The sequence below is a fragment of the Dipodomys merriami genome, unplaced genomic scaffold (assembly GCF_024711535.1).
Source record: "Dipodomys merriami isolate MVZ:Mamm:240054 unplaced genomic scaffold, mDipMer1.0.p SCAF_5, whole genome shotgun sequence".
NCBI classification, from domain to species: Eukaryota; Metazoa; Chordata; class Mammalia; order Rodentia; family Heteromyidae; genus Dipodomys; species Dipodomys merriami.
Window position 1 is genome coordinate 59471218 of NW_027206068.1, and position 21051 is coordinate 59492268.

Below are 21051 nucleotides of genomic sequence, written 5' to 3' on the forward strand. Positions count from 1 at the left end.
AAGCCCTAAGGATGAATGTCAGCCATAGCCACACTTCCTCCTCAGCCTAACAACTTGAAGAATGGGCCCAAGGCTTTGACACCCTATACCTCCTGGTGCTTATCCTGACCTTAGTGTTTTTCCTCCTTTGGATCCCAGCACATCCCCAAACATAGGTGGCTGGAAAAGCACAGCCAAGTGACCCAGTGAACGATACCCTTGGTAGAAAGGCTGATAGGCTGGGCCTGGGAATCTGTTGACAACCTCTGGGGACATCTATAGATAAGGCAGCAGGCAGGTGAGGCGCACTACCTGTGGTATGGCTGTGGCCATCTTCATTCCTTCCATCTCTCTTCAAGAACGAGGGATGAGAGTCTAATCACAGTGATGAACCAGGCTCCCAGCTTGTCACACACAGTGAACCAGGTCGTGCCAGGCTGGAGTGACCCTACATGCCTGGGCCAGAAATCATGCACAAGCCCAGTCGTGTGTTCCCTGCCCTGAGCAAAGTTCAGTGCCATCATGATTATTTGAATAGGAGCCACCAGGTGTGCCAGCACAGGGCCCAGACTGAGTCACGGCTCCCCACCCACCGCTGCCTTCATCCCTGTCCTCCCAGGCTTCTCCAGCTGGGAAAGCCTGTGCTTGGGGAAGAGTGGAACCGAGTCATGGGGCGAGCGGTGGAATTCCCAGGGGCCTGGCCTGAGGGTTGTCCTTGAGAGCAAGAGGGCATCAAGGATGTCATGCTCTTGGCCTCATATGTCTTCTGCAGAGAGAGATCCTGCCATCTACCCGCCTGGGTACCCTGCCACCTGCCTTCAGCACTCGCGTGCTGCCAGCTCAAGCCACAGAGTATGCCTTCGCCTTCATCCAGGTGCCCCAAGATGTGAGTCTGCACATCAACCTCTTTCTAAAACAGACGGACCATTGACATGCAGCCAGTGATGCAGCCCTCATAGGCTGGCTGGAAAAGATGGGGACTGATGAGTCGTCTGTTGCTGATAGGTCTCAGGACATGGGCGAGATTAACCATAACTAGAAATTGAGGAGGCTCCACAGACAAGGTGACATGAGAGCATTTTTAATAATTCTTGAGAAACAAACCTGCTGTGAGCCAGGAGGTTGTGTTGGAGCAGAGATTCAGCCGCTGTAGCTGGATCCTCAGGGGCTTGCAGACAGTGGAAGGAGATGAGAAAGGAGAGGTAAGTTAGGGCCTAGATATTGTGGTCTTGTCTGCCCTGGCAGGCAGGAGGGGAAGTGGTAGCATTATGAACCAAAGCATGATATGCTCAGATCTACTTTTTAGTTACTTCCAGTGGCATTATAGAGGGGGGAGACTGAAGGAATGGTTGGGAGATGATCCTAACAATCCAGGCTAGAGAAAATGACAGCCACATCAGGCCCATGCAAGTGAGATTCTAGACACAGGCAACATGGGGCGGGGAGGGGAGAGAAGAGATTTAAGGTGGTGCTAGATTTCCCACCCAAGGAAAAGAGAAGCAGCTTGGACTGTGGGAACTTAAGGTAGCTATATAGGATTATCAGTTTGAATGTTAAATCTATGGGAGTGTACAAGATTGTACAGTGAGAATGAAAGGTGTGGGAAAGAGAGAGGTTTGAAAGTGTGGTATTCTCATGGCCTGAGAGCAAGCAGGAAGCCAGGGGAAGAATACACAGTAGGAAGGCAGGACCTAAGCTCTGGGTCCTAGCTTGCCACTGGTTTCTAGAAGGGGAGATCCAGTTTTCTGTGGCCAGCTGAAGTTGTATTTCAGGGAGGTGCCTGGTGCTCAGGAAAAGAATCCGAACAGCCTGGCCAGAGGCAGCATACTAGAAGTGAGTAGGAAGGTGGAATTAGCTTTTCCTACTTTTCATGAAATATGCCAGAGGGTCAGCATCACAGATTGGGCTGAAAGGATGTCTGTGATGAAGGGGCAATATGATGATGAGGAGAGCCCAAGATGGCAGCAAAGACAGATGAGGCATGGAGCTGGAGCAAGACCAGAAGGTAGGAGTTGAGAGGGGCCCGGGCAACAAATGCAGGGTTAGTTTGGGGCAGAGAAGCCACTTTTCCTTCAAGACACAAGGCAGGTGTGCCAGAGAGAAGAATAGCACACACGCAGGGATCTAGGCTGGGAGATGGGAGTCCTTTGAGGTCCATGGACAGGCCTTAGGGCCCAAGTAGCTGCTGTGTGGGCTTTGTTCAGCTCTTACTGACCTGGCTATCTCCCTGCTTAGGAGGACGCTCGCACAGATGCCGTGGACAGCGTAGTCCGGGACATCCAGAACACTCAGTGCCTGCTCAACGTGGAGCACCTGAGCGCCAGCTGCCCCCACGTCACCCTGCAGTTTGCTGATTCCAAGGGCGATGTGGGGCTGGGGCTGGTGAAGGAGGGGCTGGTCATGGTGGAAGTGCGCAAGGAGAAACAGTTTCAGAAAGTGGTAAGTGATGTGGGCAGGGACCCCCACTCCTGTGGGGGCATATCCCTAGTGTCTCCCCTTCCCCAGCACCATCACAACAGGAGACTGGAGACTACACCCAGAGCCTGTGCAGGAGCCAGGAGTGCACCAGCCTCCTGGTCCTGCTGAGGAAAGATAATGGATTTGAGATTGTTGGGGTTTTAAAATCTAATTAAAGCCCAAATTAATTGGCTGCGGGTTTGACTAAGAATGCAGCTGCAAACTAGAGCGGAAAGTTTCCCTTTGCATGTGCCCTGGGTGACAGCTAGGGAGCACTGCCAAGCCTGGTATGGAGAGGGTCAAAGCCCGACTGGCCATCTCTCCCATTCACTTCCTTTCTCTAGCATATATTGCCAAGTCCTAATGTGCAGGGTACTGTCAGCCAGAACTTCCCAGGACCAGCTAACTGGGAGCCACCATTGATAAGATAGTGAAGTCCACCTTGGAGCAGGGCTTCCTACTCAGGAAATGAGGGTGGTCCAGCTGCTTGCTACTTCCTGAGGTTGACCACAGCCAGAGGAGGCAATACTTGGGGCCCGCCTAGCTCTATTCACTTATTGACCAATAGGTTGCTTAGCGGCCCCCTGACTCAGCCCTGTACATGTCCTAGGCCCTCCCTGGGCTCCACACGCACTGTGTGCACAGCAGGGCCAGTGTGTGCTGTGTGGAGAGAACCCTCCAGGCTTACACCAAGTCCCACGCCAGGCAGAAGATGTCATCACAGATGAAGGGGCATTTCCTCAGCCCTCCATTTACCAAAACCCTGGGGTGGGGTCAGGCATACTCAGACACCATCATGCAGATCCTGCCAGATGAGGAGACTCTATAAACCTTCCAAAGAGAAGGCTTGGGACCTCCCGAGTGACCCCTTCCCAAGGCTGGCACTGGCAATAGAGCAGCAGATAGAACCCAGTTCCTCTCCATTCAGCCCACTGCTCTGCTTTGTCCAGCTCTGCTTTACTTTTTTGCCCCAGTACCACATTTGGTGGTTTGTGGACCAGTGATGTTGGTGGCCATATCTGCGGCTCATTTAGGAGGAGACACTAGTATGAAATGCTACTGTGTCTCAAGAAAAGTATGTCACCGCCCCTCGCAACCCTACTCTTGAGACTTTGTGGTTTTACTCAGATCTTCAGATCCCCATAGAAGGTCTCTGTAGATGTTTCTTGGCTGTTTCTCAAGTTCCTTTGCTCCAGTCCCTGAGGCAAAAACACACATCAAGAGTTCTCTCAGCAAACAGTTACTGACTGCCTATCATGTATCAGTGAGAAGAGATGGACAGTATCCAGCTCTGGGTGTCCATGGATCTTATATCCAAGAATATTAAATTATGAATAAATTAAATAGCATGTTAGGAGATGATAAGCACAATGGAAAAAGTACGGTACAGGAGATCAAGAGTTGGGGGGCGGGGGTAGGCACCAGTGGCTCACATCTATAATCTTAGCTACCTACTCAGGAGGCTAAGATCTGAGGATCATGGTTCAAAGCCAGCCAAAGCAAAAGAAATCTGAGAGACATTTATCTCCAATTAACCATCAAAAAGCCAGAAGTAGAGCTATGACTCAAGTGGTAGTTTGACAGTCTTGACTGAAAAAAATAAGTGACAGCACCTGGGCTAAGTTCAACCCCCAGAGTACCAGCACAAAGAAGAAGGAGGGTTGGAGTATAAATGGGGTCATTTAATGCTGTATTAAGGTGATACTTGGAGAGATGGGATAGGTAACCAGTGTGCATGATGGGAACAAAAGTCAAGGCACATAGAACAGCCTAGAATGGAATGAAAATCCTGGAAAACTCCAGGGGCTAGGCTCCTCTGGGGAGTCATGCGCAGGGTCATTGGGCTGGCTGTTCAGTTGAAAGCCCCACCCCAGCTTGACCGCTCCCTGTCTTGTATCCCTCAGATCACGGAATACCTGAATGCCCAGGAGTCAGCCAAGAGCGCCAGGGTGAGTTCTCACTACAGGGACTCAGTCAGGTGCTGAGTTTACGGGCTTGGCCTTGTGGGGTCAGTGGGTTCCATCGGTTTCCATGTCTCTGAAGAGCTGTGTTGTTTCCTTTCACAGCTGAACCTGTGGCGCTATGGAGACTTCCGAGCCGATGATGCTGATGAGTTTGGCTACAGCCGCTAAGAAGAACCATGCCTGGCCCCCAGCACTGCTCATGCCAGAACCTCTTTCCCTGCTGGGGGGGAGCTTTCAGCTCCAGACCCAGTTGGAGGCAGGGGGCATAGATCGAGTCCAGCTTTGCTTCAGTGTATGGAAACACTCTGTAGGGTGGCATCGGGGCTGGGGGCAGGTCATCATCCTCATCCTCTTGGATGACGGCACTGCCATCCACAAGCTCTCCCAGATGATTTTGTATTTTTACTTGGGGGATTGTGGGGTTTTGTTTTGTTTTTTTTAATTGTCCTCAAATCAGGAAAAACCATGAGAGACTGTCCTAGTGAAGGGAGTGATCCTGACACCCAAGGCCAGCTGCCTGGTGGCACCACCTCTCACCCTAGACTGCCCTTCTTCCCCAGCTCTGTCCAGTTGTTGATTATGTGATTTCTCTGACAGTCCGTTCTCAGATGCCAGCGTGTCCACATCTGCCCTCCAGCCTATTCTGTATTTAAAGCTTTTGAGGCCCAAATAAAGTAGTACCTGCTGTCTGCAGCCCTTCCTGTCACACTGAAGCCAAGAGCCTGGGGTCTCTGCATCCCAGGCCTGGAGGAGACCTGAGCACTTCAAAGACCTCAGATTCACAGCACTGGGCCAGAAGAGCCCAAGCTGAAGCCAGCAGGGGTTGCTAGGCTGGCTGTAGGACGGCCCTGCCGGAGCCCAAAGGATTTCACATGAGGAAATTGTGAGGTGAGGTCCCAATCCTGCTGTGGCTGGCTCACAGTAGGATAGGCACAGTGCCCCTTATCTTACCTAGAGAGTAATGCTAGACTGCCGGCCCAGACTAGGAGGGATCCAGGCCCCTAGTGAGGCAGACTGGTGTACTCCATGCCAGCTCCTAGCTCTGTTCTGTCTAACAAGTTGTCTCCCAAAGACCTCAAGACTGGGCTTGCCCAGAGCTACTTGAAGCCTTTGAAGGAACAGGAAGACACTCCTAGCCATATTGTGCCCAGCAAAGAGCCTGCCACACATGCTGGAAACCCCCAGAGGAGAAAATAGAGGGGAGATGAGGGATGAGAAGGAGTTCATCTACAGAGCTCTTAAGCCGAGCACCAGTGGCTCATGCCTGTAATCCTAGCTACTCGAAGGTTGAGATGGAAGGATCACGATTTGAAGCCAAATTGGTCAAAAAAGATGATGATAACTCATCTCCAGTTAGAACTGTGGTTCATCAAGTGGCAGAGCATCAGCCTTGAGTGAAAAAGCAAGAGCACAAGGCCCTGAGTTCAAGCCCCAGTACTGGCACCAAAAACAGATGAGCCCTTTGCTCCTCTCCCCCTCATCCATGGCCCTCCTGGGCACATACTCTGGTAAAATGTGGTGGCACATCTTCCTGACAGTCTGTTCTACCCAAACATTCTGATCCAGGGAGATACTCCAAGCTGCCTTATTTAGTCTTGCAGTAGGAGTGCCAGTGCAGATTAGCCTGGCCAATTCTCCCTCCAAAACCAAAGGTCCTGCCCAAACACTCCAATGGTTCTGACCAGGGTTCACATGGGTGTCTACCTAGGATGCCTGTCTTTAGGCAAAGGTGTGTGCCTCTTGGACTCAGGGTGCCCCATTTGAAGGAAAGGTAAGCGTGAGAAGACCCAGGAAGGACAGTGGGGAGGAACACGAGCCTCTCCTGAGCTCTTGGTTCTGCCTGCAGCCCCTCAGTGCTGCTCAGGACACGTGCTTGTGCTGCTTGCGTCTGACCCTTCCGGGCCCAGTGAACTGCATTCCCTATGACTGCAGGCTTTGGAGGGCCCACCAAGTGAGCAGGAACATGATGGTGGCTCTTGTGGATCTCTCCATCCCCACTCCTGGAGGAGCTGGCCTGCTCGCAGCACACAAGCACACTCTTACCATGACCTCATTGTATTTTGGTCCATGGAGAAGAGCTTGCCCATCTCATGCATTTCTCTACCTCCCAGGTGTTTCCAGTAAGACCAAGTGGTAGAATGCAGTGAATTCACAGCGAGCACAATTGGCAGAGGGGCAAGATGCCAGCCTACTCTTTTGTAGAAGGGTCTGAAATCATCTCCCTCTTGTAACAGTTGCCTTGGTTACATCTGTGCCCAAGGATAAACCCTCCTTAGTTTTCCAGTTGAAATTATGCCTGAGCCTTCCCACTTCTTATTTCCTTTCTTTTCCAAGGCTGGTTGAAGCAAAGGTCAGCGCAGTCGCCAGGTGTTGCTGCTGCATGTCTGGCATGGGCCCAGCTTGGTGTTGCTTTCTTGATCACATCTGTTGAGTTCTTTAGGTTTGTCCTGGAACCCGGGTAAGGCAAGCCACATGGGCAGGTACAGAACTAAAAGACAGTGTCATGGTGCATGCACGTTAGCCTGGCTGGTCTTATTAGCATCAACCTTGGCAGCCCTTTGTAGCACAAATGGCCACCTGGGCTTCTCCCCAGCCCTTCCTTTGAGTTACAGAACTTGCTCTTCTTCCCCATTCTGCTTCCCCATCCACCATTCTACTTGAACAAAATCATCCACCCTGCCATGTCTCCACTTCAGAGAGAGTAAGACCCAGAAAACACCAAACAGTATTGGGCCCAGTGAATGCCAAGGCCAGTTGTAGGCTCACAGTGAGTATGTGGATCAGATGAAGGGGCAGCAGATACCATGCATGTGTGAAACACAGCCGTGGGCAGTGCCCTAGGATTCCCAGGGGCTAAGCCCCTGGTCTAGGTGGCTAAGATGACTTCACAGGGGAGAGAGAGAAGTCAGGACTTAAGTGACAGGAAAGCATTGCTTGTCTCTGGCAGGCTTTGGGAGTTCTCCGGAGTCCAAGGCCCAGTGCAGCAGAGCTTCTGGTTTGGGACAGCTATTGGGGAGGTGCTGGAGCCTGAGATGCTGCCTGCCCCAGTGACCCTCACCTTCCTCCTCCCTGCTACATGCAGGACCAGTCAGAAAGGCAAGCAGGGAAAGTGAGCCTCACATGGCTGCTTCGCTTTATTTATTGGTTTGATTATTTCCACGTCCTGGGGAGAGAGTCAATGGACCCCTTTTCTTACATGAGCCCATGTTGGGAAGTGATAGGGAGGGGCTGGGGAGCTGGAGCCTCAAGAGTGGTTATTGATGTCCTAATTACAAGAGGATGCTAATTTAATTTGAACCTAATTACAGTGCACTACCCTGGGTGGCATGTGTTTTAATAATTAACGTCCTTCAGATGCGTAGGAGTATAATAATATTTACACTAGGTTGGCCAGCAGCCTGGGGAGGCGGGCTGGGGGCCCATACACAGCCTTCCTCCCCCTTCCCCCCTCCCCCCGCCCCCAGGACAGCTTGGCTGCTAGCAGGTGGGGAAGATGGTACATGAGTCTTGGTCGCCTGCTATCTTGTCATCATTCCCAAGGAACATATTTGGGCCTCATTGCCAGCTACTTCCTTGACCCAGCAAGGCCACTTTGCTCTGCAGGGTGCTACACTGGAACGCTGAAATCTATCAGGCCAGCAGGATCTCAGCTCTAGCCTTCCCTTGCCTCCCCATTCATGCCCACCAGGCCCTGTTTTCTTGCTTCTGTGCCTGCCTTAACCCATGCCTGGAAAAACTCGTGTACGGGAATGGTTGGGAGGGAAGGAGAGCCACTGGATCTTGCTGCTTTTCTTTTCCTTTCTTTTTTAAGGGAATATTTCTAAGACATTGACATTCAGTTGGGTGTCAGTAGCTCATGTCTATAATCCTAGCTACTCAGGAGGCTGAGATCTGCGGGTCTCAGTTTGAAAGCAGCCCAGGCAGGAAAATCCTTGAGATTAAGGCTGGAAGTAGAGCTATGCCTCAAGTGGTAGAGTGCCAGCCTTGAGTGAAAAAGCTTAAGGGGCAGTGCCCGTACCCTGAGTTCAAGCCCCAGTATTGGCACAAAAACAATATAAGACATGCATAAGACACATGTATAGGGCACAACATATAAGGGCACATTCAAATTTAAGTGAGATATACCCATGCAAACAACACTACATCAAAGATAGACTATTGCCAGCCCCTCCCCCAATCAGCAACACCCACAGGTTAACCCGTTCTGACCTAGTCTATGGGTTGTGCGTGTTTCTGCTGTGCTTTTGTTGTTGTTGATCAGTTTTGCCTGGATGTAAAATTTGCACAAATGGGCCCACACAGTATATATTCTGATGTGCTTGCTTCTTTCATTGATGTCTGTGAGAGTCATCCATGTGGCAACATGAGGTTCTACGTATGCATTCTTGTTTCTGTGTGTTCTGCTATATGATTATTATACACCTGCTTCTTATAATCAAGATACAGCTGCAACAGTCTACCAGAGTTAGCTCCAGCAGTCCTACAAGGAGAGATGCTTATCCTAATTAGCAGCTGGGGGTCAGGAGGTTCTACTGTCTGAGAAGAGCCTATGTTGTATCCCCAAAATAAAAACCCAGAGCAGCAGCATCTCCCACACCCAGCTTCCAGGGGTTGGGAAGAGGGCTGATCAGCAAGTGTAGGAGCCAAGCAGCAGCAGCAGCAATAAGAACCAAGGTGGAGGATATAGAGCACTGGCCTAGCATGCAGGAGGCCTTGGCTTCAGCCCCACTACATCAGAAACATCTGGGGAGCCCATTAAAATACAGCTGCCAAGAAACAATGCCAGAACTCCACTGGGGGTGAGGGTGGGTTTAGGAACTGTGTCCTCTATTGTAGGAGAAAGACAGTAGACAATGTTGGAAGTTTTTTAAACAACAAAATCTAGCATGTTAAGCAATAAGATGGTAACCCTTAGAAGAACAAAAACATGATTAAAAGTGGCTCTATAGGTAGGATGGGGGTGGGGCGGGAGGTTCTGTTGAGTTTTTAAGATTGTGGGCAGATATTTTGGGGGGCCCTTTTTTGAAATTCATTGTCATGTAAATGTTGCATTATCTAAGTTCCACTTCATACCTGCCTCTAGCCTGGAGGCTATACTTCGGGAGATTCTAAGGTAGTTCTGATACATAAAGAGTTCAGAGATTAGCTGACATTGTCCAGACTCAGTAAGATAGAAAGAGCCCTAGTGGCTCCTGCCTGTATCCTAACTACTCAGCAGCTGAGGTCTGAGGACAGCAGTTTGAAGCCAGACTGTGCAGCGAAGTCTGTGAGAATCCATCTCCAATCAAAGAGCCTTGAGCAAAAAACTCTGGGACAGCATTCAGGCCTTGAATTCAAGCCCCAGGACTGGTGCACGTGCGTGCAAACACACACATATAGCAAGGTGATTTGCCAAAGGTCTCAGCTTATTAATGGCAGAGAGAGTCCGGAATAGAAAACAGGGTTCCAACCCCAGGTCTCATTTTTCTCTACATGGTTCTCCCCTTCGGTGAGTGTCTATCTCAATGGGTCTGGCCCTTGGTGGACCTTCAAGGCAGGCTGGGATCCCAGTTGAATTAAAGGAGGCAAACTTGCTGCTGTAGGCCCAGAGCCCTGAGGCAAGCCGAGTGCTTCAAACCTCAGCATGTTCACAGCCCGTGGTTTCTGCAGGGCCTTTGCCGGAACTGGCACGTGGGAGGCTGCAGCTGCTCCTGGGGCCAGCTAGCACCAATGTTCTCAAGGGGTTTTCCTCAGAATGGGAATGGGTCTGCCCCGAGCCAGCCAAAGTTGCCAAACAGTCAAGCATTTTGTCATTTCCCGCACTGCTTTGTCCAGGCACTGTTCTGGAAGCTAAAGGAGGCAGATGCTGGTGATGGCAAAAGCTCATCTAATAGATGGCTGTGTGTCTATGGCTGTACCACCCTGAGCATGCCCGATCTCGTCTAATAGATGGCTGTGCAAATGCTGTGACATTCACTCAGGGTGACAGTGGGCATGCCCTATGACCCAGCCATTCCCTCCCTGTTTGGAGGCCAAGAGCTGCTTGTGTGTGTCTTAGCACTCACCAGACACAAGAGCACACCACTGTTGTGTTCCTTACCAAACAAAATCTGGGCATGAGACACAGTGAAGCATAGTCACATAGTAGACTGAGTTGTGGCTGCATAAAACATCATGGAGAGGGGTCTTACAAATCATACTGTGAATAAAGCACATCACAGAGGAGTTCATCTCATATAATACTATTATCATAAGTGATACAGGCATAGTTGCTGATGCCTGTAATCTAGCTACTTGGACAACAGAGATGGGGAGGATCAAGTTTCAAGACAGGCCGGGGCAAAGAAGGTTGAAGATGTAACTCAAGTGGCAGAACCTTTGCTTAGGAAGTGTGTGGCCAGTCCCCAGCACTTCCTTCAGAAAAGTACAAAATCAAGGTGTATCTTAAATGGGTATTTTGAGTCATCACGTAATACTCAAATTGGGATGTCTTAAAAAGACATTACTGCGCTGAGAAGGTGGCTCAGTGGTAGAGTGTTTGCCTCGCATGCATGAGGCCCTGGGTCTGATTCCTCATAACCACATAAACAGAAAAAGCCGGAAGTGATGCTGTGGCTCAAGTGGTAGAACGCCAGCCTTGAGCTGAAGAGCCCAGGCCTAGAATTCATGCCCCACAACCAACCAAAAAAAAAAAAAAAAACAATCACTGGGTGCTAGTGGAACCACAAAACTGCTCAGGAGGCTGAGATCTGAAGGTTTCAGATCAAAGTCAGCCTGGCCAGGAAAGTTTGTGGAACTCTTATCTCTAAGGTGACTCACTGGTAGAGTGCTTGCCTCTCATGCATGAGGCCCTGGATTCAATTCCTCAGCACCACACAAACAGGAAAGGCCAGAAGCAGAGCTGTGGCTTAAATGGTAGTATGCTAGCCTTGAACACAAAAGTTCAGGGGCACTGCCTAGGCCAAGTTAAAGCTCCAGGACCAGCAAAAACAAGACAACAAATGCATGCCTATTTGGACCACAAATATTAGCCAGTATTGCCTTGGGTGAACACATGTAGAAACCTACTACATGGGTAACAAATGGGAAAACAAAGGGTAATTGATGAGTGAAATGAAGGATACTGGAGATCCAAATTACTGGGAACATCTTGTCTTGGCTGGGGAGGTGGGAGCCTCACTGAGCTCCCATGGTGGTGTGAAAGCTCAGAGGAGAGAAGACTTCTGGGAATCTGGTGGGAGTGGTAGTCTCCATCTCAGGAGAAGCACTTCACCCTTCTAAGGCGCTGTGGGAAGTTTCAAGGTTTAGGAAGCAACTTCAAGAGAACCTGAAGCTGTCTTGATGCGGAACCAGCCTAATGAAAGCCTTCTGGCTGATGGGAGTCTTAAAGACTGTTGTAACAGAACTAGGAACCTTATCCTCACCAATTCTAGGCATTGCCAGCTAAAGCCTCACCTGGGGGGGGGGGGATGCACACACACACACACACACACCAGGGATAGATCTGATAAGATGTGCAAGAGACCCTCAATTACAAATCCCTGTTTCCAGGTGGAGGTACAACTCCCAGGATTTGCACAGAGTCTGTGGTGTGTGGGTTTCTGCAGGTTATACCCCTCTGGAACTATAACTCAGGTCAAACCCGAGAACATCAGCATCCCAGAAACCTCCTTCCAACGCCACCTTACAAAGATCATGATCATTTTGATCTTCATTGCTATCATTTTGGCTGTTCTTTTTTTATTATTATTATTCCGGTTGTGGAGCTGAACTCTGGGCCTGGGCGCTATCCCTCAGCTCTTCAGCTCAAGGCTAGCACTCTACTACTTGAGCCACAGCACCACTTCTGGTTTTCTGCATGGTTTATTGGAGATAAGAGTCTCACAGCCTTTCCTGCCCAAGCTGGCTTTGAACCACAATCCTTAGATCTCAGCCTCCAGAGTAGCTAGGGTTACAGGCATGAGCCACGGGTGCCTGGATTAGTATTGGCTGTTCTATGTGTTGGCATTTTTACATTTTTTTAGTCAGGCATAGTGGTAAACTCCCATAATCCCAGCACTCCAGACACACAGTTTGAAGCCAGCTATATAGTGAGTCTCTTTAAAGATGCTGTTTCCAAAAACAGAAGATGGAGGGGTTTCAGAGAGGCCCTTTACCTAATGCTTGGAACCAGAAATAATAGTGGGTTGGATGGGGCCTCAGAGTTCCTAAATCAGGACCTTGGACAGGGCCAGCAGGAGCGAGGTGTTTCTAAGAAAAGGTCTGGCCCAATCACTATGCTAGGGAACAGACTGGCATGGAACCACTAGGTGCAGTTCCCTAAGCAGTTGGCCTGACTTTCTGGGTCTCAGTCCAGCCCCCTCCACTCGGAGGCTGGTCTGGGATGGGGGAGGGGGGGGATCTCCTACAGCTACCTAAATGCACAGGTCTGGAAGTGGAGTCCAGGGATACTGAACTTTCCTTAAGCTTTGCTGTTCTCCATTGTGTGGAAAGAAAGAAAGCCAATGTTATAGTTCATCCAAATCATACTTCTGCTTGACCCTGCCTGAGTTTGCATGCTCAGTCAGGGATGTCTCACCATAGAGCAAGATAATATTGCAGGGCCTGGGCTCCCCTTGGAGCCTGATCAGCCTCCTCAGGCTCCCCAGCTTTTCCTGCAGTCAGTGTCTGGGTTTCAAAGGATGTCTTGCTGAGCCTTAGGCTGTGGCCAGTGGCTGGTGGATGCTGACCATGTTAGTCGGGATCACACTGAGTTCACACCAGGAGAAAACTTGCAAATGAGGTTTTTGGTTTTTGAGGTTTGTTTGGTTTTTTTTCCTCAAGGATCGGTGCAGCACGGTGGTAGAGGACATGACTTTGATGTCAGGCAGGCTGAATCTGTCCCAGCATGCCACGCACTCACTGAGGGCCCTCAGGCCGTGGGGGCTGTTCTCCCATCTGCAAATGGAAAGACAAAGAGATAGAAACTCCTACCTCTCCAAGAGAATAGAAGCATAAAGTGACATTTGCCACGACGCTCTCTGCACAAGACCCAGTGCAGATTCCATGCTTAGGGTATAGCTGAGGGAGAGCAGCTCCGGCTCCTTGCCTAAACCCAGGTAACCAGGCCTGCTCAGGAGTGGGACCACTCCAGAACTATTTGGTGAGAGGAACTAGTGATGGTGTTACGAGGCCCAAACACAGGGAAAAAACAGTGCCTGGTGCTAGTGGCTCACACCTGTAATCCTAGCTACTCAGGAGGCTGAGATCTGAGGATCGCGGTTCAAAGCCAGCCAGGGCAGGAAAGTCTGTGAAACTCTTATCTCCAATAAACCACCAGAAAACTGGAAGTGGCGCTGTGGCTCAAGTGGTAGGGCGCTAGCCTTGAGCTGAAGAGCTGAGGGACAGCGCTAGCCTTGAGCTGAAGAGCTGAGGGACAGCGCTCATGCCCAGAGTTCAAGCCCCACAACCAACAAAAAAAAATGTTTTTAATTAAAAAACAGCAATAAAGAAAACCCTCGTTTCCACTTCCTGGAGTTCATTTTGGTAAATCAGAAGCATGTAGGCATTTGCCTTTGTGTTTTTCTCCAGAGTATCCTCCTTTGGTCTCACTGTGGATGCCTAAAGTTCTGTATAGTTTATCATATCCTCATGTATTTTAGATCTAGTTTCCACATACAAGAGAAAAAACATACATTGTTTGTGTCTCTGTGCTTGGCTTATCTCACTTAACATGATTTGTTCTAGGTCCATCCAGTTGTGACTAGTTTTTTGTTGTTGTTTTTTTTTTAACTAGTAGACCTGATACCTGCAGCAGAAAATGAGTCTTCCCTTGTTGAGGTAGCTGTGGGTGGGGGCAGCGAGTGGGGCAGGGAGCAGGGCTGGGCAGGGAGCAGGGCCCGTGCTGGAAGTATGCACCAGCACCCAGCGGGAAGGCCCAAGCCAGAGGCTCCTGGAGAGCATGGAGGCAGCTCTCCTGCCTCAGAGGTTCATGGGAATTCCATGTGCATATAAGCCCCACTGCTGGGAAAGGGGAAGAGATCTCAGGATCCTCGAGGGGCAGGGCCAGTGTGAGCTGTGTGGAGAGAACCCTCCAAGCTTAAGCCAAGTCCCACGCCAGGCAGAAGATGTCATCACAGATGGAGGGGCATATCCTCAGCCCTCCATTTACCAAAACCCTGGGGTGGGGTCAGGCATACTCAGACACCATCATGCACCTCGGGAAGGCATTCACACGTGGCAGAGACAGTGGATGGGTCTGCCTGCGTGAAATTATGTAGAATGTGAATGTGGGGAATTCCGTGGAAGTCCACCTCAGTGAGCCACAGGTGTGATCTCGGCTTAGGGAGAGAACTTGTGAGAGGAGCCCTTAGGGCAACGACCTGTGTGAAGTCTGGGGCTGTACTTCACCCACCCAGCTGGGAACATCTGGGAAGGAGACTTGCAGCCACATGTGGTAGGAGAAGACCATGGGCGTCCTTGGGCACAAGCCTGGCCGCCTCATCTCATCTGGCATGATCTACAGATGACAGCTCCTGGGAGAGACCCAAGGCAAAGATCACAAACAATGCCATGTCTGATCAATCGATAGTGGCTCCCTGGGGTGCTGTTCTGAGAAAGGACTGAAGGTCATGCCAGAAAGTCAGCTGTCATCAATTATTGATGTCTACCCAGAACGTGGGAAAAGGGGACAGCCACGTGGATACCATATAATTACTGTCCTTGTCTTTGTGCAGAGGGCTCAGGACTGTCAAAGTATAGCATCCTTGCAGCAGGCATGGGCTTCTGGAACAGAGTACTAGCAACTTCTCTGGAGGTAGTGGCACCCAAAAGAGCCAGCTCTGAGCCTTTTACTGCTGATGTGTCACGAGCATACTGCAACTCAGTAAATGTTAAGTAAGCATCCATGCTTTGTTGGGCACAGGACCTGCAGCTGAGCCCATTAAGGCATCTGCCCTGTCTGCAGATGTCACCAGCAGATAACTGGACCCATTAGATTACAGCAAGACAGTTTCTTGAGAAGAGACAGGGACATTTACCTGGGCAGGGACTTCTGCAGAAGAGAGAATAATCATGGTCTTGAATCTGGAGGGGAGTGAGCTCCTTTGTCCGTAGGTACTTTTCTGAAGACCACCCTTCCATTTTCCTCAGGTAGGGGCAGGCCTTCCTTCCCATTAGTAGGCCTTGGGAACAGCATCCCACACTTCTCTGTGCTTATGAATCATCTGGAGATCTTATTAAAATGCAGATTGTGATTCAGTTAAGTCTGAAACAAAGCTAAGGATTCACATTTCTAACAAGCTCCCAAGAGATGCTTTTGGTCCTTGAGTCGACACTGTGAGGAGCTAACTAGCCCCTCTCTGCACCATTTTTAGGTCAGAGGCAACCAGCAGCAGATAGGTAGGTAGAAGAGCCCACCTGGCAGGGCTCTATAGGATAACCAGACCCAGGGTCAGAGTGGCTGGGCTGTTTAGTGACCAAGGATAGCACAGAATGGTGGCAGAGGTACACCTTGAGATGTGGACTTGCTGGACTATGAGCCCCCAATATGACTGTAGTGACAGTGATAGTTAAAGGTCCGTGGGCCCAATGATTGATTTATAAGCAGTGCTGTAAGGGAAAATGTTTTGTCCCTATAGATACTCTCTAAAAGATGCTCATGTTTTGTTAGTCTGTATATCCCTGGCCCCACCACAGTGTCCATCAGAAGCAAGAATTCAGTGATTATGAATAAGTGAATGAACAAGTGTAGCTCAGAGGGGAGAGAGACACAGGGCCCCAGGATATGACACCACCCATCCTCAAACCAACCTGGTGGGGGCATGCGACCCCACAGGAGAGTCTGGGAAATTCCAATCCGCCTTGTTGGAGAAGGACAATCCTCTGGTCCTCTGTTGCTCCAGGTTGATGCTTCTCTAGTTCTTAAAAAAAAAAAATTACCAGGTCTGTCTGCTGTGCTGAGAGTGGCAGAGCAGAGTCAGGCAAAGTTTAGGGGTAGTAATATCTATTATATCCCTGGTGTGTCCGTGGGGCTCTTCCCTCTGCGTGGCTCTGCGCCAAGCGCATCACTCGCCTGCATCCCACAGCTAGGGTGGTACCCAGTCTGGCCCAAGGTCACAGGCGGGACTCGGATCCTGGCAACCACGCCCATTCCCAGGAGACAGCGCCCCCTGGGGGCCCCGGGAGGAGGCGGCGGATGGAGCCGGGAGCCGCGTCCCCGTCCTAACTGTGGCAAGGGGCGGAGGAGGAGGGCGCGAGTCGAGCGGCGCGGGGCGGACGGTTCGGGCAGAAGTTTCTCCGCGCCTTTCACGTTATCAGTCTGCAGGGCCGTAGAGCCGGAAACCAACGTCCCTGCTCCCAAGGGAGGAAGAAACGAGAACGGGGAGGAGAGGCAGCCTGGCCAAGGTCGCAAGACGGGTCAGCAGCTGGGCCAGAGCCCGCGCCGCGGCCCCTCTCCCCCTCCCGCTCCCCTCCCCCTCCCCCTCCCCGCTTCCTTCCCTCCTCCCCTTCTCCCCTCCTCCTCCCCCATCCCTCCCTCCTCTCCTTCTCCCCTCCCCTCCCCGCTTCCTTCCCTCCTCCCCTTCTTCTCCCCTCCTCCTCCCCCATCCCTCCCTCCTCTCCTTCTCCCCTCCCCTCCCCGCTTCCTTCCCTCCTCCCCTTCTTCTCCCCTCCTCCTCCCCCATCCCTCCCTCCTCTCCTCCCCTCCCCTCCCCGCTTCCTTCCCTCCTCCCCTCCCCCGCCCCTCCCCCATCCCTCCCTCCTCTCCTTCTCCCCTCCCCTCCCCCTCCCCCTCCCCGCTTCCTTCCTGCCTCCCCTTCTCCCCTCCCCCTTCCCTCCCCTCCCCCCTCCCCGCTTCCTTCCCTCCTCCCCTTCTCCCCTCCCTCCGCCCCTCCCCCATCCCTCCCTCCGCCCCTCCCCCATCCCTCCCTCCTCCCCTCCCTCTCCCCATCCCCGCTTCCTTCCCTCCTCCCCTTCTTCTCCCCTCCTCCTCCCCCCATCCCGCTTCCTTCCCTCCTCCCCTCCCTCCCCCTTCCCCCTCCCCTCCCCCTCCTTTCTCTGTTCCCCTCCCTCTCCCTTTCCCCTCCTCTCCCTGCTCCCCTCCCTCTCCCCTCCCCCTTCTTTCCCTCCTCCCCTCCCTCCCCCTCCCCCTCCTTTCCCTGTTCCCCTCCCCCTCCCCTCTCCCTTCCTTTTCCCTCCTTTCCCGGTTCCCCTCCCCTCCCTCTCCCTTCCCCCCTCCTTTCCCCTCCTCTCCCTGCTCCCCTCCCCCTTCTCTCCCTCCTCCCCTCCCCTCCCTCCTCCTCTCTCCCCTCCCACTTCTCTTCCCTACTCCTCTCCTATCCCCCTATATCCCCGCCTCTCTTCTCCTTCCCACCCTCGTCCTCTCTCCCCCTCCTCCTCTCTCCTCCTCTCTCTCCCTTCCCTTCCTCCTCCTCTCCCGGGCTTCCGAGCCCGGCCCCAGCGGTCGCAGGTGGTGGCTGTGCGGACCGATCGCCCCAGGCCGTGCAGATTCGAGTCCTGATCCGTGGGCGCCTGACGGCCGGACACGGCGGGTGCAGGAGCCTTCCCCGGGGTACACGGCGGGTGCAGGAGCCTTCCTTCCCCGGGTACGAGACCCGGCATGCCCGACTTCGGCACCCCTGCCCCCGCCCCGCGTCCCAGAACCTCCGCCCCCGGCTCTCCCCTCCCCGCCCAGCCCAGCCCAGCCCGCCGCCGCGCACGCCGCCCTCCCGCGCGCTCGGCCCGCTGGAAACGTTCGGGGCGCTCGGCCCGCGGAGCGGGGACAGCCGGGAGCGAAGCGAGCTCGCGGCCCGCACTGGGAACTCCTCAACACGCAGCCCCGGGCCCCACTCCACCGCGGAGGAGCCCTCGGTGATTCTCGCACACTAGTCAGAGCTGCTGATCTAAACATTCTCTGGTGTTCATTCATCGTCTAGCCTGCGGGGCGCCGCCATGCCCCAAGCCTCTGTTGGCCTGTCCTGCGGCTGACCCTCTGCACCATGCTGTCTCCTAGCCTGCAGTTGGCAGACAGGAGCGCTTTGTGTGGATCCGCGCAGACCCGGGCATCGGAGCTGGACAGCAGGCCCCAGGCCCAGGCCAGGCCCCCAGCTAAGGGGTCCCCTGAGAGGGAGTCTGCTGCGCCTAGAGCCCCCACCCTCACACTGAAAGCTCAGGGAAGTGGCTTTGCTGGGTGCTTGGGTGAGGAGCTAGCCTTGTGGAAGATAGGGCCGTTTCAGTGGGGGCCACAGCCCAACTGGACTGGGCTTTCTGTGTGAGACGCGCTCACTTCTCCTTCACTAAGAACTGTGGCTGTCTACACTGTAGATTACCCAACCCCACACACACCAAAATAAAAACAATCAATGAGGACAAGATGAAAACTTCTGACAGAGAAGCTTTATAGGGTAAAGGGGTCCCCACAGAATGAAGGAATAGGGGCGGGCGGCCCCATATGCCACATAGATCAGGCCAGGGTGGAGGTGGGGCTTAGTAAACAGTCCAGAGCCCAGCTTTCCTTGGCTGTATCCCAGCAGGCAGGCAAGGGAGATGAGCTACAGGCACCCTACCTAGTCAAATGGCAGGTGACAGGGGCTAGAGCCCCTCCCCTCTTCCTGCCCTCTTCAAGTGAGTCTGAAACCACAGTCCTCACCGCCGTCGCTTGGAACCTGATGTTATTTGATGGCATTTCAGGTGCCAGAGAACCTTGCCTGCCATGAGGTGCTGGCTGAAATTTATGCACCAGTCCTGCCCTGATCTCAGGGAGAATATCTCACCATAAATTGGCATGCCATGGCAAACAATTAAAAGAGAAAAATAAACCTCCATGCAATCTCAGGGTGCTTGGAAATGAGGAATTACAAGGTGGTGGCATGAAAAAATTATATAAAAATCTATTTTTACATCACAATAATGTGCTTTTATACGGGTAGTAATTTCTGGATGTGCAATAAAGTGGCTTTTACATCAGGCAAAATCAGAGTTTATAGGCAATCGGTGCTTTTATCTGGGAAAATATAACTCACCCGTCCTCACACCATCCATCCTGCAAGGCAGCCGGCCTCATCTTCCCCAGTGCCACCATTACTGTAGAGATAATTACGCAACTCAAATGTGGGCCCTCTTGCCTCCCCAGATCCTTTGAACCACATCTTCCAGTGTCTGTCATTGCAGCCTTTCAAATATGAGACAGGCCATAATGTCCAGAGAGGAGGGGAGAGGCAGACGTTGACCACTGGCCATATTCATCCAGAGAGGATCCTGTAGGTTCTGAGAAAATACGACAGGATCAGCCAGCATTCCATAAACGCTCAGGGTCTGGTGGAGGAACCTGAGCCCCCGTGTCTGCCTTCAAGAGCTCACAGGCTTGTGATATTCATGATGCAGCAGGGGAAATTCAGGAGCTGAGAGAGCACAGAGGAAGAGGTTGGGATGGGATATAGCATGGCACTGACCCGGAGCTACTCGGGGAGGATACATAGAAGAGAGTGGATATTGAGAAGTCCCAGCCCAGCAGGGGTTTCTGATTGGGGCACTGAGGCACACCTATCGGCCAATCAAATGCAGAAGTTGAGGGCTAAAACTGCCTTCCAATACCATCTAGTCAAGACTGTTATTTAGACGGGCACTGGTGGCTCATGCCTGTAATCCTAGCTATGCAGGAGGCTGAGATATGAGGATCGTGGTTCAAAGCCAGCCTGGGCAGGAAAGTCCGTGAGACTCTTATCTCCAATAAACCACTAGAAAACTGGAAGTGGTGCTGTGGCTCAAGTGGTAGAGTGCTCACCTTGAGCTGAAGAGCACAGGGACAGTACCCAAGCCCAGAGTTCAAGCCCCACAACCAACCAAAAAAAAAAAAAAGACCATTAGTATTCCTTTGAATATCCTTATCATCAGTTAGGTCACTATGGGAAATGAGAGGACACATTCTGTCCAGCAAAGGAATACACATAAGTGAGTATTGTCTAGGGAAGTGCATGAGAGATGATGCAGTAGCCCAAGGCTGGCAAGAAAGGGGAGCTGATCCCACCTCTAGCCTGAAGAGGCCAGGGGTGTGACGGCTCACTGAACTCTGGGAGAGCAGCTGCTATGAGCTGGAGGAGGAAATCCCTACTTCACCTTCATGCACCAAAATCTGTGTCAGTGCACCCATGACCACTACCAATCTGAATGCCCACACAGGTCAGAGAGAGCAGGGCAGGGAGGTGACCTGGATGTCCAAATAAAAGATGTTCAACTCCCACAGATTGGGATTATTGGGCAGTCTGGTTATTTGGCAAAATGGAACTATTGATGATGATTCACATCATCATCTATTTAGGTCAACTTTGAAAGCTTATTCCTACAGTTTTCTCTTCCTTTTGGTCTGAGACTAGGATTCAACACCCCCCCCCCATACCTGATGCTTTCTCGCATTGGCTAGTGCTCTACCAACTGAGACAAGTCTCCAACACCTTCTTCTCACATTTGTGGTGTATTGAAACTTACATTTGGTGTCTGACAAGTGACATGATGCTCCGTTTCACAGCCAGGGAGTCTGAATAATACAGTGGAAAAGAATTCCAGAAAAGAATGCAAACAGAGCGCTGGCCAGAATGTCCCGCCTTGAGGAGAATGGCAGTTGAGAGGCCCACCCTTTAAACCAGACCCACATTTCAAACCATTTCCACTATTGTGCTCCTGGCACGCGCTCCAAAGT

At 51.9% G+C, this 21051-nt stretch overlaps 1 protein-coding gene and 1 long non-coding RNA gene across 4 annotated transcripts in view; one reads left to right on the forward strand and one right to left on the reverse strand.

Annotated features, from left to right (window-relative positions):
• Positions 1-5093, forward strand: part of Snd1 (staphylococcal nuclease and tudor domain containing 1) — a 446310-nt gene extending 441217 nt beyond the window's left edge. The window contains exons 21-24 of the mRNA XM_069996698.1: positions 752-865; positions 2215-2418; positions 4341-4385; positions 4503-5093. Coding sequence (XP_069852799.1) covers positions 752-865; positions 2215-2418; positions 4341-4385; positions 4503-4568 — 429 coding nt within the window. The 3' untranslated portion in view covers positions 4569-5093. The remainder of the gene's footprint in view (positions 1-751; positions 866-2214; positions 2419-4340; positions 4386-4502) is intronic.
• A 7793-nt stretch (positions 5094-12886) lies between these two features.
• Positions 12887-16687, reverse strand: LOC138810128 (uncharacterized). Of its 3 annotated transcripts, none has more exons than XR_011367036.1 (4): positions 16432-16687; positions 16170-16279; positions 15398-15591; positions 12887-13316 (listed from the first exon to the last, which is right to left on the reverse strand). It is a non-coding gene; the product is annotated as an uncharacterized lncRNA (long non-coding RNA). The 3 variants fall into 3 exon arrangements; XR_011367037.1 differs by having other exon boundaries at positions 16586-16678; XR_011367035.1 differs by having other exon boundaries at positions 16170-16683.
• Between the last annotated feature and the right edge of the window lie 4364 nt (positions 16688-21051).